The sequence below is a fragment of the Trachurus japonicus genome, chromosome 13 (assembly GCF_045865225.1).
Source record: "Trachurus japonicus isolate A0001 chromosome 13, Traja_1.0".
Lineage (NCBI taxonomy): Eukaryota > Metazoa > Chordata > Actinopteri > Carangiformes > Carangidae > Trachurus > Trachurus japonicus.
This window is the reverse complement of record NC_140919.1, coordinates 25,990,876-26,005,527: the sequence shown is the minus strand read 5'-3', so window position 1 is coordinate 26,005,527 and position 14,652 is coordinate 25,990,876. Positions and strand designations below refer to the sequence as shown.

The following is a 14,652-nucleotide window of genomic DNA, read 5'->3' as shown; positions in this document are numbered from 1 at the left end:
TAGGACAATGCTAGTAGATTCAGAAATGATATTGTCCACCACATATTGTTGGTGAATTTCTTTTTTCTTACAGGAGTTCTTGAGCGATAACGTGATCTTCTTGTACCAACGTTTATGACTTATAAGGTGGAGCGACAACTTTCTGGAAGACTCAACAATAGATTCTGGGAAAATGGTGAACATCAGGGGTGTGTGTATGTGTGCGCCCTTGTCAGTGTGTGCGGCGAGTTTTTTGTGTTAGTGTTCGACCATCTTTAAAAAGCCCTGCGTCTGGCTGAATAGAAGGAAGTGGCTCTGACTTCCCCAGGAAATGCGAAGAGGAAAGCCGGGGGCTTCGACCTCTCTGGCTGCGCTGGAGCCACAAGACGACTCACAGGAGAGAGAGAGGGGGAGAGGGGGTGGGGGGCAGTAGGGAAGGGTGGAGAGTAGAAGGAGAGATACTGCCTCTCATTGTGCTGCTTTCTGACTGGAAGGAGAACAGGTTGAGGGGGAAAGAAATCGGGATTGGACTGGACGTAAAGACAGAAAGATATTTGACCCCAGGTTTTGGTCTTGGACCGGTGTGGAGATGAAGTTTCTCTTCAGAGCTCTGAGTGCTCTGCTGTGCTGCTTGTTGTCCTCCTCACACACACTGGATCTTGCCGGGAAGAACGTGTGCCGCAGCCTCAGGTACACTTCAACCTCACCTTTACTCACACCTGTTGAAAACAGACAGGATATTAATACTATTCCTGTGACTCCTTTGAATAGAAGCTCATCTTCTCCGCCTTACTGTCCTTTTCATTGTTTTCCCTGGCCATTGTAAGTGTTTGTACAGTAGATGTTTTTCTTAATTAGACACCACAGTTGTTAAGATTCATATTTGTCAAACTGATTGAATTGTTTTCTGTATATCCAGAGACCCGTACACGCTTGTCTGTTGCATAGGATGGCGTCAGGAGGGAAAAGAGTGCACCATACGTAAGTTCAACTATTTTAGGGGTACAACTGTTGCATTCACTGCCCCTATTCTGGCTTCGCTTTCACTGTCACATCCACTTGTTTGCCCTGTGTGTGTGTAGCTGTGTGTGAGGGCGAGCAGGCCTGCCCGAAGGATGAGATCTGTGTGTATCCTGGAGTGTGTCGCTGTCAACCTGGCTACTATGGAGCTCACTGCACAACACGTGAGTAACAATAGACAACAGGCTGCCCTAAATCCACCAGTTGTGTTGTGTTATGTAAATGAGGCAATTAAGGATCTAGTAAGTTGAAGCCAATGTTACATTTTTACCCTGAGCCTGTTAGTTACATGCTGCATTATGTGACTCACTGATTATTCATTCGTCTGTACCAGTCGCATGGGAAGCTGGAGCTTATCTCAGCTCACTTAGGGGCTACACCCGGTCAGTCACAGGGCTAACATATACAAACACACAACCATTCACACCTACGGGCAAGTTAGAGTTGCCAATACTTAACCTGCATGTCTTTGGTCTGTGGGAGGAAGCCAAGAGCACTCAGAGACACTCACTGATTACTTTTCTATAAATATGCAAACCACAATGACATGAGTCACTGCTGCGAAATTACTATATGGGTCATTTCCCCTATGAAGCCAGTGGAGCAAAGAAGTATTCAGACCTTAAATTGACACAAAATAACCAAAACTACAATATAAATACTTGTGTCCTGCGTAAATGAATTAATTGTTCGTATTATCAACTTACTTTACTCAAAGGAGGAAATGGTTTTTAACGCTATGTGTACCATCAGGAATTTAAGTCCAGTGGTTTCCAGTCAAGGGGTCGTGCTCTTTCAAGATAAATTTGAGTGTTTGTGATGTGATTAATGGGAGAGGAAAGAAGAAAAAACAACTCTGCTGCGAGTTATCAGTTCTGTTTTTTAAATAGCTTCATTATACATCTTTTGTCACACAGCTTTGAAAGACAACCCAATTGTTAACTTTGGATTTGAAATTCTTCATTAACAATTCAACTATCTGAAATGAAAATAATATGCAACCTCAGTGGTTTTTGTAAGGAGCCAACAACAAGTGTTATTAATCTTAAGCAATACTCAAGTAAAAGTACCTTGAAAATCGACCTGAAGTACAGAACTTGTGTAAATGTAGTTAGTTTGATTCTGTGTGTATGCTCTGTGTTTGATTCAAGTATTCTATATCTATCTTTATTCTATCCAAGCCAATCCAAAATTGTATATAGTATAAGCATATTTTTTGCACTACAATCTTTATATTTATTTTTCGCTAATTTTTACTGTTTTTGTAATGTTTTTGTCTGCACCTGTCACAACGTCAAGTTACTTGTGCTGTAAAGTGACCTTTACTGCTCTTGGCAATAAAAACATTTCTGATTCTTATATGTCCAAGCACAACAACACACCTCATTTTTAAATTTTAAAATTATGACTGTCTTGGAGAGGACAAATTTCCACTACGTTGGACAATAAAGTCTATCTATCTATCTATCTATCTATCTATCTATCTATCTATCTATCTATCTATCTATCTATCTATCTATCTATCTATCTATCTATCTATCTATCTATCTATCTATCTATCTATCTATCTATCTGATTCTGTGTGTGATTGGTTTCAGGCTGTCCTCCTGACTTCTGGGGCTCAGACTGTCGTAAAGTGTGTCGGTGCCACCCACACGGCCAGTGTGACGCCGTCACTGGCGAGTGCACCTGCAACCAGAACCGCTGGGGTCCGCTGTGCCAGTACACCTGCAAGTGCGGGCACCACGGCCAGTGCCACCCCGTCCACGGGAACTGCACCTGCAACGTCGGCTGGTGGACGCCAACCTGTTCCAAACCGTGCCAGTGCGGCAGTGGGGGCTCTCTGGGCCCCGACTGTGACCAGCTAACGGGCCGGTGCCAGTGTCGAACAGGGCACTGGGCCCCCAAATGTAACGCCCGTTGCAGCTGCTACATGTCAACGTGTAATCAGCTGACTGGTGTGTGTGAGTGCACGGAGGGTTGGTGGGGGTCCGGCTGCGACCGCCGATGTAACTGTGACCAACAACACAGCACCTGTAACCAAACCAACGGGCAGTGCCTGTGCCAGCCGGGGTACCAGGGTGCGTTCTGTAACCAACCCTGTGAACCTGGGAGGTACGGCAGTGGGTGCACAATGAGGTAAGTGTGTGTGGAGTCGGGGCAGGGTAAAAAAAATAGTTTTACATCTGTGTGTTTCCATGTTTTACATATTTTTTTCTCCTGTCTGTAGTTGTGGTTACTGCAAAGACAACCAGGTTTGCTCTGCCACCGATGGCGCCTGTGCTGCCTGTGAACCCGGCTGGACCGGTACGCAGTGCGACCGCCCGTGTCCGGCTGGTTATTATGGTGACGGTTGCCAGGAGACGTGTCCACATTGCAGGGGCAAGGAACCCTGTGACCCAAAAACTGGGAGATGTGGGAGGTGTGGCCCTGGATGGACTGGACCCAGGTGTGTATACATGTTGGATGCACATGTAGGAGGATGTTTGACCACACTGTACAGAGGTTACACGGACCTACAGGATACATGGCAGATTTTTCATTTCATCATTTCAGACCAATTTTCTAGCTTTGTATTTTCCAGATAATGTCCCAGAAACTATCAACATAATTTCCCTAAAATATGTAGATACAGTTTGGTAAGAATAATATGGGAATTGGAGAAGGTGTTATTTACTACAGTTAGTAACTGCTCATTATTCTAGTTGGTAAGAAAATAAGGAAACATTTTTAAACGTGATCACAAGTTTAGATCAGAGATTCTCAACTCAGTAATTATAGCTTTTACACAGTACGCCAAAGGCAAGGGGGAACTACCAATCTAATAATTGCTTTATTACATAAAATATATTAAAATAATACAACTGCCCTTCATTTCTCGCAAATCTCCAGTGATTTGTCTGAATATGAAGTGAGTCCTTAATGAGCCCAATTACAAGTTTGATTCTTAATACCAGCAATGATATTCACCTCTCAGTTATCTGTTGAGTCCCATTCATTTTAACACATGGATGGACTATTGATTATTTTGTTATTTTTCTACGTACTGGCTGCTGCAGTGCATTTTACTGCAATTTAATCAGAAGTGAGAGGATATGATGTAGATGTAAGAAATTTCTTGAATTTAAAAGTTTACTGTCTACTAAAAATTACTTAACAGTAGTAAAATACGTCCTCATTATTTCTGTCTTTGCTCAACTGCTCCCTGTCACCCAGGTGTGAGGAGGTCTGCACAGACAGGACGTTCGGAGATGCTTGCAGCTTCCTCTGTAGCCCTTGTTTCCATGGTAACTGCCATCATGTGACAGGAATATGTGTCTGTGAGCCAGGCTTTCAGGGAGAGAGGTGAGTTTGGGTGGTACAGTTACCACACACACACACACGCAGACAGAGAGATCCAGTGAAATACAGTTACACAGAATCAGGCTTTAACAGCAAACAGATTAATCTAGACTGAACAACTCACAGAGACAAAATATGTATCCTCATGAAATAAGATTATACCATAGAAAGGTGTCATTTTTGAAAACAAAACAATCTGTAAAACTTGATGAAGAAAAACATACATTGAAACCAGCTAACCTCATGTGGAGCTACTTCACAAACTTTTTGGACCTTTGACCTGTAAATTCCTCAGTAGAATCATTTTCATTGGGAAAGAAATACAACAATTTTTTTTTTTTGCTCAAGTCAATAGATAGAGAAGCCAAGCATCTAAAAGCAAATAGCTTATTAATTAAGCTAATTATTTGAGTTTATATCACTAAGTATAAGGTGGTTGTTGTTGTGTTGGTGTTGGTGTTGTTGTTGTTGTTGTTGTTGTTGTTGTTGTTGTTGTTGTTGTTGTTGTTGTTGTTGTTGTTGTTGTTGTTGTTGTTGTTGTTGTTGTTGTTGTTGTTGTTGTTGTTGTTGTTACAAACCCATTATTCACTACCATTTAATTTACATGGCTACTTTATTTTAGGTTGCCTAACTGTCTCATTGTAATGCAGTTGCAATGATGGATTGGTTCAAGAAGGTCAAACTCAGGGGACAGAGAGTTTGCAAACAGGACATGTTAAATGTGATGTAATGTTTGGTTTGGTTTCTTAAACCCTGGACAAACCAAGAGTACTAATCATTTAAGTAAATAAAACACAGCATCATTGTTGTTGAAATTTAAGGTTAGCAGGATAAAACAGGCAGAGCCTCCTTCTGGTCCCTTTAATTTCCTCTCCATGACACCGCAGTGTTTATAAGTCATTACAGTCTGCTGTATTTTCACTGAGCTCTAAAAAGAGTTGATGACTCATAGTTCATACACCGAGACTTTTTTTTCTTTTGCTGTGGTGGTTTAATTACGTGATTCTTTATTTTCTCTTCCAGCTGTAACAGCAGCTGCCCCGCCCTGCAGTTCGGCCCCAACTGTTCCTCTGTCTGTGACTGTGGCGATGAGGTCAGCTGCCATCCAGTCACCGGAGTCTGCCCCAACAGTACGTCCATCCGTCCATCCATCCATCCATCCGTCCGTCCGTCCGTCCATCCGTCCATCCATCCATCCGTCCGTCCGTCCGTCCGTCCATCCATCCATCCATCCATCCATCCATCCATCCGTCCATCCATCCGTCCATCCATCTGTCCATCCATCTGTCCATCCATCCATCCATCCATCCATCCATCCATCCATCCATCCATCCATCCGTCCATCCATCCATCCATCCATCCATCCATCCATCCATCATGTCTCTGTGTGTTTCTATCAGGTGGCAGGAGTGCTCTTCTAGCTGGTGTGCTGGTCCCTCTACTCCTGCTTCTCTTAGCTGTGCTCTGCTGCTGTTTGTGTTGTGGAGGAGCGCCTGCTGATGGCAAAGACCGGTCTGTACCTCACTTACCCACACAACCACAACACACTGCTTATTTTACCAGCAGCCAAATCCCTACTAGTGTCATGTAATGTGATGTGATGTGATGTGATGTATGCCCAACCCCCCCAATGACACCACAACTGTTATCGGAGCTCACTGGGACATGTTTGGTCAATAACGACAACCCAGTCGTTAGACACACACACAGGATCAATTATACAGAGCTGTGGTTTACGATTAGATGACACACATTCAGTAGCTGAGAGGATTAATACCATTATAAAGCACTTTATCATGTTATTGTGAATGGCTTCTGTATGATGCTATTTTTAAGAATGAATCCTACCTGGGCTCACCAGTGGCTCACTCTGTAGAGCACAGCAGGCAATGTCCTAATCACAGTGTTGTCCCTGGTTTGAATCCGACTCACTCATGGCCCTTAATCATCCCCGTCTCTCACCCTGTCCTGTCCTATAAGACGAAAAAAGGGAGAATCCCTGATCATTATAATCATTAGACCATGTTGAACTGTGTGAAATACATTTTGCTCTGAGTATCGCTCCGAAGCAGTATGGGGGACACACCCTATATCGATGTTATTCATCTGTAAGGCTCTCTATCAGTTAAAGTGTTACATATTTGTATTTTTGTATTATTGTATGTAAGTGTCACACATTTGCTCATACTGAAATCTCAAACAGTGAATTCAGACCACAGAACATCCAGCCAGTCCTGGTGCACAAAACAAAACCAGTTTCTAATCGTTTTGCAGTAATTAATTTGGTTCAACTTAGCAATCAACACAAACTCTACTGTGGCTCTGTACGGCGGTGTGAAACTTTTACCATATAAATGTAAACCTCCTTTCTCCTAGGGCGGCTGTGGCTGAAGGAGGTTTGGCCGTTCGGATGAAATATCACGTCTACAGCGTCCTGGCAAACATCAGCGCTGCTCTCCCCTGCATCTCCAACTGGTCCTCTGGTCTACCTCGTGTCACCGGTGAGGGCAGCACCACACACGACAAACTATGTTGTCAATCACTTTGAAATAGCTTTCATCACAAGAAGTGTGTCCATGCAGTTAGGTGAACACTGCGATTTTCCTTCACTTTCTGTCAAGGAATGAGTGCACGGATCATGAACTGATACTGTAATAATAACATAATTTAATACAGCCTTGCCCTTAACTCTAATCTATTAGATCTTTTATTATGAAATGTCCCCTTGTTAATTCCAAAATCATCCCCACCTGGCTGCTTTTGATTATTAAAATATCTAAAGGAGGAATTGTTTCATTATTCATACAGCAGAAAACACAAATTTCTTTATCTCATTACAAGGACAGACTTTTCTGTCTAAGCTGCAGGGAAATTGAATGTCAGAGATAGTTGTAGAAATCTCTTTTTTGGATTTGATCCACTCTATCTTTTATACTAATTCATCTGTTTTTTTTATTCCAACCACACAGTATCTCACCATGACCCGGAGCTGACCTTCAACCACAGCTTCATCGAGCCTCCGTCTTCTGGCTGGGTGACTGAGGGCTCGTCCTTCGACAGTGACGAGGAGGAGGGAGAGGCTCTCTATTGTGTCCCTCCAAGAGAAGGTAGGAGCAGAGATACTTGTTGCCAAACTTTGCATCGCCCTCTTCTGGCTGTAAGCAGAACCGCTGCTGCAAAGCTGGCCTTTTGCTTCTTGCTTTAAAGGGATAGTTCAACATTTTGGCAAATTGGCCCATTACCATAATCCCTATAGTTTTAGCAGTAGATTTGTTACCTTTAGTTGTCGGAGCAAGCTATTTTTAGAATGGCGGAGCAGAGCCGCGAGCTGCTCAGAGCTACGCTACGGAGGCTAATGGGATTTCTTGGTTTCCCTCATCAAACTCATCAAATAAACAATCCAACAACTCCAAAACGCTCTTGTGAACAAGTTGTGACCTGCACATTCACCACGCTATGAGATAATGGCGGAACGTTACGTTGACAGAGTTGTTTTCAATGCAAAACCGCTGATGCCCCTTTCGGTTGGGGCAGTTTTTCAGATGAGTTTACAATCCCATTTCCCTCAAGAAATCCCATTAGCCTCCGTGGCGTAGCTCTGAGCAGCTCGCGGCTCGGCTCCGCGGTTCTAAAAACAGCTTGCACCAACAATTAAAGGTAACGAACCTCTTCCTAAAACTATAGGGATTATGGCAATAGGCCAATTTGCCAAAATATTGAACCATCCCTTTAACTTTAATATTTATGGCTTTTGCCCCCTGGCGTCTATTTGACAGACATCCCAGCTGTGGCGGGCGGTGAGTTCCAGGAGATGAGCTCAAAGTGTAACATGTTCTTGGACCCATCGGGCTTCAGCAGCGAGGACATCACCTCACCCTTCAACATCCCTCGCACCTCCAGCATCGCCAAGTCCAAGCGGCCGTCCGTGTCTTTCGCAGAGGGAACTCGCTTCAGCCCCAAGGAGCGGCGCGGCTCTGCCCAAGACCCCGGTGCTCTCCCTCGCAACAAACCCAAATCCAGCTGGGGGGGCTTGATGCTCTCTTCCCTCCAAAGCCAGGGAGGTGCAGCAAGAGATGAGGACGCTGCTGAGGGCGAGGAGAGGGACGAGGGAGTGGATGCGCAGGAGACGGACAACCAGGAGTCAAGCTGCGAGGCGGGGGGCCAGGGGACAGACAGAACCTCATCCCGAGCCACGCTGCAAGTCCCTGGGGCAGCAGCAGCAGGAAGAAGACGGACTATGTCCAACACAGCTGCTCATAAAGTTACCCAGCTGCCAACATCTGGGTCTGAATCTCAGGCGGGGGGCTTGAATAAAGTGACCACGGTGTACGTGACGGTGGGCAAGGCGGGTCGACCGGTATCAGAGACCAGCTCCGAAGGCCCCGTTCAGGCCATGCTGCGACGGCTCGGCAGCCTGCAGAGGCGAGAGCAGGATCCGGCCAAGTCTAAACCCAAAGGAGGTGAAGGAATCTCCAAACCCCCCAGGAGGAAGCTCGGCGCTCGGGCGACCGTGTGGGAGCAGGGGGGGCCGGCCGGAGGGGAGGTCGGCGTCTGCAAGCCCATCAGGAGGAAACACGCTTCCCACGCCGCCTCTGACGCAGCGGGGTCCAATGACACTCCGCCGTCAGAGGGCGGCGGCACCCCGCAACGGCCGCTGTCGTCTATCCTGCAGAGCGTGCCAGAGGTGGCTTCGGCTGACTCGGGGTCAGATCGAAGGGCTCAGGGCGACTCGGGGCCTGAATCCAGTCAAGGACAAACTGAGTGCAACTACCTGACTGTGGGACCAGCGGGAGACGCCGTGAGTCTCACGGAAGTCATTGCCAATGAAGGAGCGATGGTCGGCGTGAGAGATGAACCCTGCTACGAAAATGTCATGATTATGCACTCGTAACCTCCGAGTCACCGTGTCGTCAGCAGGTCTGATCTCAGTACAGACCCATATTTATTTCTACGAGCTCATCACTGTTACAGACACAAAAATAGTGACATTTGAGTTAACAGACTCTTGAATTACTGCTTGAATAACAGCTATGTAAAAGTGCAGCTTACATTATTGATATTCATGCATGCATCACAAAACGACATGGTGCTTTAGCCTGAAGCCTCTCTAAGCCGTATAAATGAAAGGAAAATTACAGAATATCGTTTATGGTATATGACAAATTTGTCTGATGAAATGATGATTGTCTTTTTGTCATAAGTGTATGTTCAATACAAGTACTGTAATAACATTGTCTTCCTCTTGACTCAGAAGGAACAAACAGAGTAAGTGAGTAGAGAAACTTCTGGATGCAAAGTCAAGCTCTGTATGTGTTGTGCGTTACTGTGTGAGCCTCTGGGTTGTTTCAGGAGGACAAGAACAATCGTTACAGTTGTGAAGAACACATCTGGTCACAGTATGATGAATGTTGTTAATTCCACTGAGCACAGGTTTGTTTTGAGCACAAGAATAAGATTTGCTGCTGTGATAGTGTTTCATTAGTCGTGGATGAAAAGACATGTAAGAAGAACAGACAGTGGTACACAGTGAAACTATGACTCACTCTGAGCCAGTACACAGTGCCTCCTGCGATTCATAGTTCATCTCATCATAGTGTTAAATGTTTTATATTTCCACATCACTGTACATACGTGCACATTTAATAATGAGAATTAACATTCTGGTTTCTGTAGATATGTGATTTTATTCCTGCTTTTGAATGGATACAATGTAATAAACTTCTTAATTATTATGACAGTGGAAACAGAAATGACATGCTGTGAATCCATAAAACATAAAACCTTATAACTGCTGTAAATAAACATTTTTAAAAACCAAAACATGGCCTACTGTTGTGTTTAATGAAGTAGGCCAACTGATGTTAGGAACAGATTAGATACTGCAGAGTTCAGAAGACTAACCGGCTGAACTTTGACCGCTGTGAGCCGCGTGTTGACTTTCACTGATCTCCGATGTTTGCTGTCATCGATGAGCAGCTAGTTATGTGTTACACTGAACATTTCTGACACACTTTTCAAAGCCAACATGGCCTGTTAGAGTGAAAGTGAATCATGTTATACACAAATTTAGTCATATCACTTGATATTAGAATACCTAAAATATTCAAGGCTATTTCTTCTCGGCTCCGGTGGGGTCTGAACAGCCGAGCCAGTACCTGGCGATGGACCTGGGGTACGGGGGTACGGCAGGGTCTACTCTCTTGGTGCTGAGGTCCACTCTGTAGTATTTATCTAGAGGACACATAAAAAAACAGTGTTAGAATATTAATTTTGTTGTTGATGTGATGTATTGTTTTGTTGTTTATTAATCCTTTTGGGATAAAGTAATAGGTATATATTTTGTACTGCTGATCATGTCTTCATTGTGAAAATCTTGTCTCATTGAAATAGCTTTTCCTTTATTTTGCTAGACCATATTGATATTGATATTGTTTGTGTATATATTCTTCTTTTCCTTTTCTCTTTCAACATATGGTGATGCAACTAACAAACTGTGCAAGTAACAGTATCTTAAGTAGCAGTGACAAGTAGAAATACTCAAAAAGAGAATGTGAGAAGAAGTCGTGGTTATTGAAAGCATCTGTTTCTTTGTCATGTGGACTAATACGCAGCATGTGCAACTGGTTATAATAAACCATGTGTGGCGAGACAGAGCAGGGGAAAGTTTGATAAGATTACTGAGCTCCTTCCACCTCTGCCAGCTGCTGTCTACATCAAGAGCTCAATTCAAAGGTTTTCTTTCATTAGCCCGTCTGAGAAAACTGAAACGCATTCTTGTGGTTAAACGGGTCCGTTCTACCGGTCCGACCGCCTGGCAGACGTAGCAGGGATCGCTGTGAGGCCATTCAACCTCTATAGTGTGTACATGTATTTGTTTTATTTACAGCACTGCTCCATTTCATAGATTATCTCTGCACCTCTGACTAAATGAATATTTTCCAATGGCTAATAAAGTGTAATTGGGTTTGATTTGATTACAGGTCCCATGAGGCTTTGATAGGCCAGCTGCAATTGCTCATGGGATATGTTGTTGCCAGCTTATCACGTCCTGTTCCTATTCTATGATTCATCAAATAAAAGATGTTACCTCCTTTAAAGAAGTAGACGGTCTGAATGGGCAGACCGGTCCGCCTCTCCAAGAGCGGCCTGTCACCTCTGGAGTCGTAGTTGCCTCTGTTGTTGCCCCTGTTGTTGCCCCTATTGTTGCCTCTGTTGTTGCCGTTGTAGCGATCTCTCCTTCTGTCCTGGTCCCAGTCTTGATCCCACCCCCTGTCCCAGTCTCGTCCAAGCCTCTCCTCCATCTCCATCCTCCTCTCTGCCAGCTTCAGACCCATCTCCATCCCCCTCTCTGCAAAGCCCTGACCCATGTTCATGCCTTGCTCGGCCATGGAGCCCCAGAAGGGTGAGCGGCTTTGCCTCCTCCGACCCCACTGCTGTCCATACTGCTGGTACCACGGTTGACCCCACGGCTGATCGGGCCCGTAGTCAGTGCGACGTGGAGGCGACCTCGGGGGAGTGACGTAGATTCTGCCTGCCATGGCAGCATCCAGCGGAGATCTGAGGCCCTTCCAGTCTTTGTTAATGAAGTGGTGTTTGTCATGATGCTGAGGCACTGAACAAGGTGGGATAAAAAACATTAAGCTATACACATGAAACCTGCTCCCACATCTAACAATAAAGACTCAACTGATGACAACACAACTCACAGTCAGGGAGGAGGTCTCTGAAAAACCTTTCGTAGTTGTTGTAGTAAACGTCTGTGTAGTGCCTGAACATTGTGGGTGGAGACGTCTCGGACATGGTGATACACTCCTCATGAGACGGCTGGTGCAAAAACTCATACATGTAGTACTGATCCCCTGGAGAAACACAAGATGCAACATTAAGAATCATTCAATACAATGTGTATTATTTTATAGTAACTGAATTTATTGGGTCTGGCCACACCTTTGAAAAAATAGACTCTCTCTTTTCCATGGTGACCAGGGGAAGGAAGAGCAAACGCTGCGTCCACATGATCAGGGATCTTGTCAAAGCCCACGCTGATGTCACGAGGATAGTCCTCGTCCATTTCGCCGTTATCAAACCTCCAGTACCTGTTCCCCTGTTAAAAAGGTTAGATTTTTTCCCATCAAAACCCAGTTGACAGATAATACTAATACAAAATTGTTTTCTGCGTTTCCCACCTTGAACATGTAGGTCTTCCCCTGACAGTTGACACGGGTGAACGCAGCATCAATTGGCCCACTGATCCCCCACACGTCCTTAATGAGCTTTGGATACCCAGGAAGTACCGACTTCTGGCCCAGTTCAAAGAAGTAGTCCCCTGGAAATAACAAACTCATGACCATGTTCTCCAAAACTGAAAGGTTAGAGGGGCTGCGTTGCCAGTCACTCACCTCTGAAGGCATATATAGAGCCATTCTTCAGCTGCATGAAAGAGTCGAACGGCCTCCCACTGCAGACCTCAGCGTCAGGGTCGGGAGCTTCAGTGGTGGGAGCTTCAGTGGTGGCTGCTGTTGTGGCAGCAGCAGTGGTCGTCTCAGCCGCTGTATCCATCTCAGGCGGTCCAGCCGTGGTGGGGTCGCTCTGTGTAGGGGGAGCCGTGGGTGGCTCCTGTCTGAAAGGGACTCTCTGAAATATGGTGTCAGACAGCCGTGGGGGTTTGGCCATCTCCAGAGTGGAGTCTGGACGTTGCGGTGGTCTCTGACCGAAGTCTGGGACGGGCTCCGGTGTGGCCCTCTGCTGCCGATCCACAGGGGTGAGAGACTGTGCTGAACGGCGGGGGGACTGAGTGGCACCTTCAAACACCTCATCATAATCCTCATCCTCTGCGAACTCAAACGTGTCTCCACGAGCTGGGAGGGGGAGAAATGTGATAGTATAGTGACCTCACCATCCCTCGATGCACCATTTTGACTGATGATGAGTGTAATTTTCAATAGGTGAGCGCAGGGGGTTTCTTACTGATCATGCCACAGGTCACCTCAAAGTCAGAGCAGCAGCTCTTGTAATACTTGCACATGGAGTCACACTGGCAGCTCCTCTGAGAGTCAAAGCCATTCTGACAGCGATCCATACAGGACTCTTAAGATGACAGAGTTAAGAGAGTGGATTTTCTCTATCTGACCAAATGATCTTCCTCATTTGGAGAGTAAAATTAACGTTGGATTTAACTAATTAGAGCTGACAGTATCAGTTACTAAGCTAAACACTCTTTCTTTGTGTAGACTATTTAATTCCTGATTATCTTATCCTGTTTGTGTTAATTATCTATAATGGGTTCTAAAGCAAAAAGCTAATCAATCAACAGATAACAAATTAATAATAATCACATTTTCTTAATTGACTGTTTAGATTAAACCAGACATTTGATGATTTTATGTTCTGGTCTTGTGTGTTGGGCATTTTTCACTATTTTCAGACATTTTATATGCTAAAGAATTAACTGGTTAGAATTGACTATTGGATTTACTCAAAATGAATGTGTATGCATTTGTGTAATAAAGGAAACAAAGTTAGTACCACAGAGAGTTTGGCTCACACTGACATCTTAAGGTTGAACAAATGAATAACAGGATTAAAATATATACGTTGTTAATGAAGTACTTTAACTAACAGTAATGCATCTGTAGTTGATAGAAAAAAAGCTCCAGAACACACACTGTTTCCCTGCGTCAAATCAGGACACAGTACACAGAGACATAGACATAGACACACCTTATCAAGTCTAGCATTATAATACTAGATAGATAAACAGTCAGCCACATACTGTGTAGTTTAAAATGTATTTTTAAATGTTTTACTTACCCTCTGCGGCAAAAGCCCCAGCGAGCAGAGCGAGCAGCAGGACAGCCCGCAGCCTCATGTTGCCTCTGCTCTGTGACGGGACAGAATGAAAATGTAATGATGGACTGTGTGCTCTCAATCATTGGAAACATGAGTCAGTCACCCCACTCACTTGTTTACTTTAACCTTATTTGCAAATCTCTTTCTACTCAAGCGCATAAACAGAGACACACAGCAGGAAAGAGATCGATAGGAAACAAAAGTTTAAACCATGTGATCGCCTGTTGGCCTCTGACCACTTGACCTTTGAACTTTTATTGAAAAGTGCAGACCTACAACCTTCTTACTAAATTTACATCAGTTTTTAAAAGAAAGGAGGACATTATTCCCCCATCCTCAAAAGAAGCTATAGCCCAGAACACAATACCTTCACTATGAGGTCACAGTGATACTTTAATGCTTTTTTGGTAGTTTCAGCAAAAATAACCATTGCATTATTGGTAGAGACTTACTTTATCAATA

The 14,652-nt window shown here is 44.5% G+C and overlaps 2 protein-coding genes across 2 annotated transcripts; one reads left to right on the top strand and one right to left on the bottom strand.

Annotated features, from left to right (window-relative positions):
• The first annotated feature begins 362 nt into the window (after positions 1–362).
• scarf1 (scavenger receptor class F, member 1) lies at positions 363–9,751 on the top strand. Its single transcript, XM_085795562.1, has 11 exons — positions 363–669; positions 899–960; positions 1,062–1,163; positions 2,598–3,138; positions 3,230–3,448; positions 4,216–4,344; positions 5,365–5,471; positions 5,742–5,853; positions 6,718–6,842; positions 7,311–7,448; positions 8,118–9,751. Exons 1-11 carry the CDS (start codon positions 569–571, stop codon positions 9,230–9,232), a joined length of 2,751 nt encoding a protein of 916 aa, XP_085651688.1. The 5' UTR covers positions 363–568; the 3' UTR covers positions 9,233–9,751.
• vtna (vitronectin a) lies at positions 9,539–14,238 on the bottom strand. The gene is made up of 8 exons (XM_085795563.1): positions 14,152–14,238; positions 13,309–13,428; positions 12,741–13,199; positions 12,528–12,667; positions 12,289–12,445; positions 12,048–12,200; positions 11,429–11,953; positions 9,539–10,572 (listed from the first exon to the last, which is right to left on the bottom strand). The coding sequence occupies exons 1-8, from the start codon at positions 14,207–14,209 to the stop codon at positions 10,451–10,453; spliced, it is 1,734 nt and encodes a 577-aa protein (XP_085651689.1). The 5' UTR covers positions 14,210–14,238; the 3' UTR covers positions 9,539–10,450.
• Between the last annotated feature and the right edge of the window lie 414 nt (positions 14,239–14,652).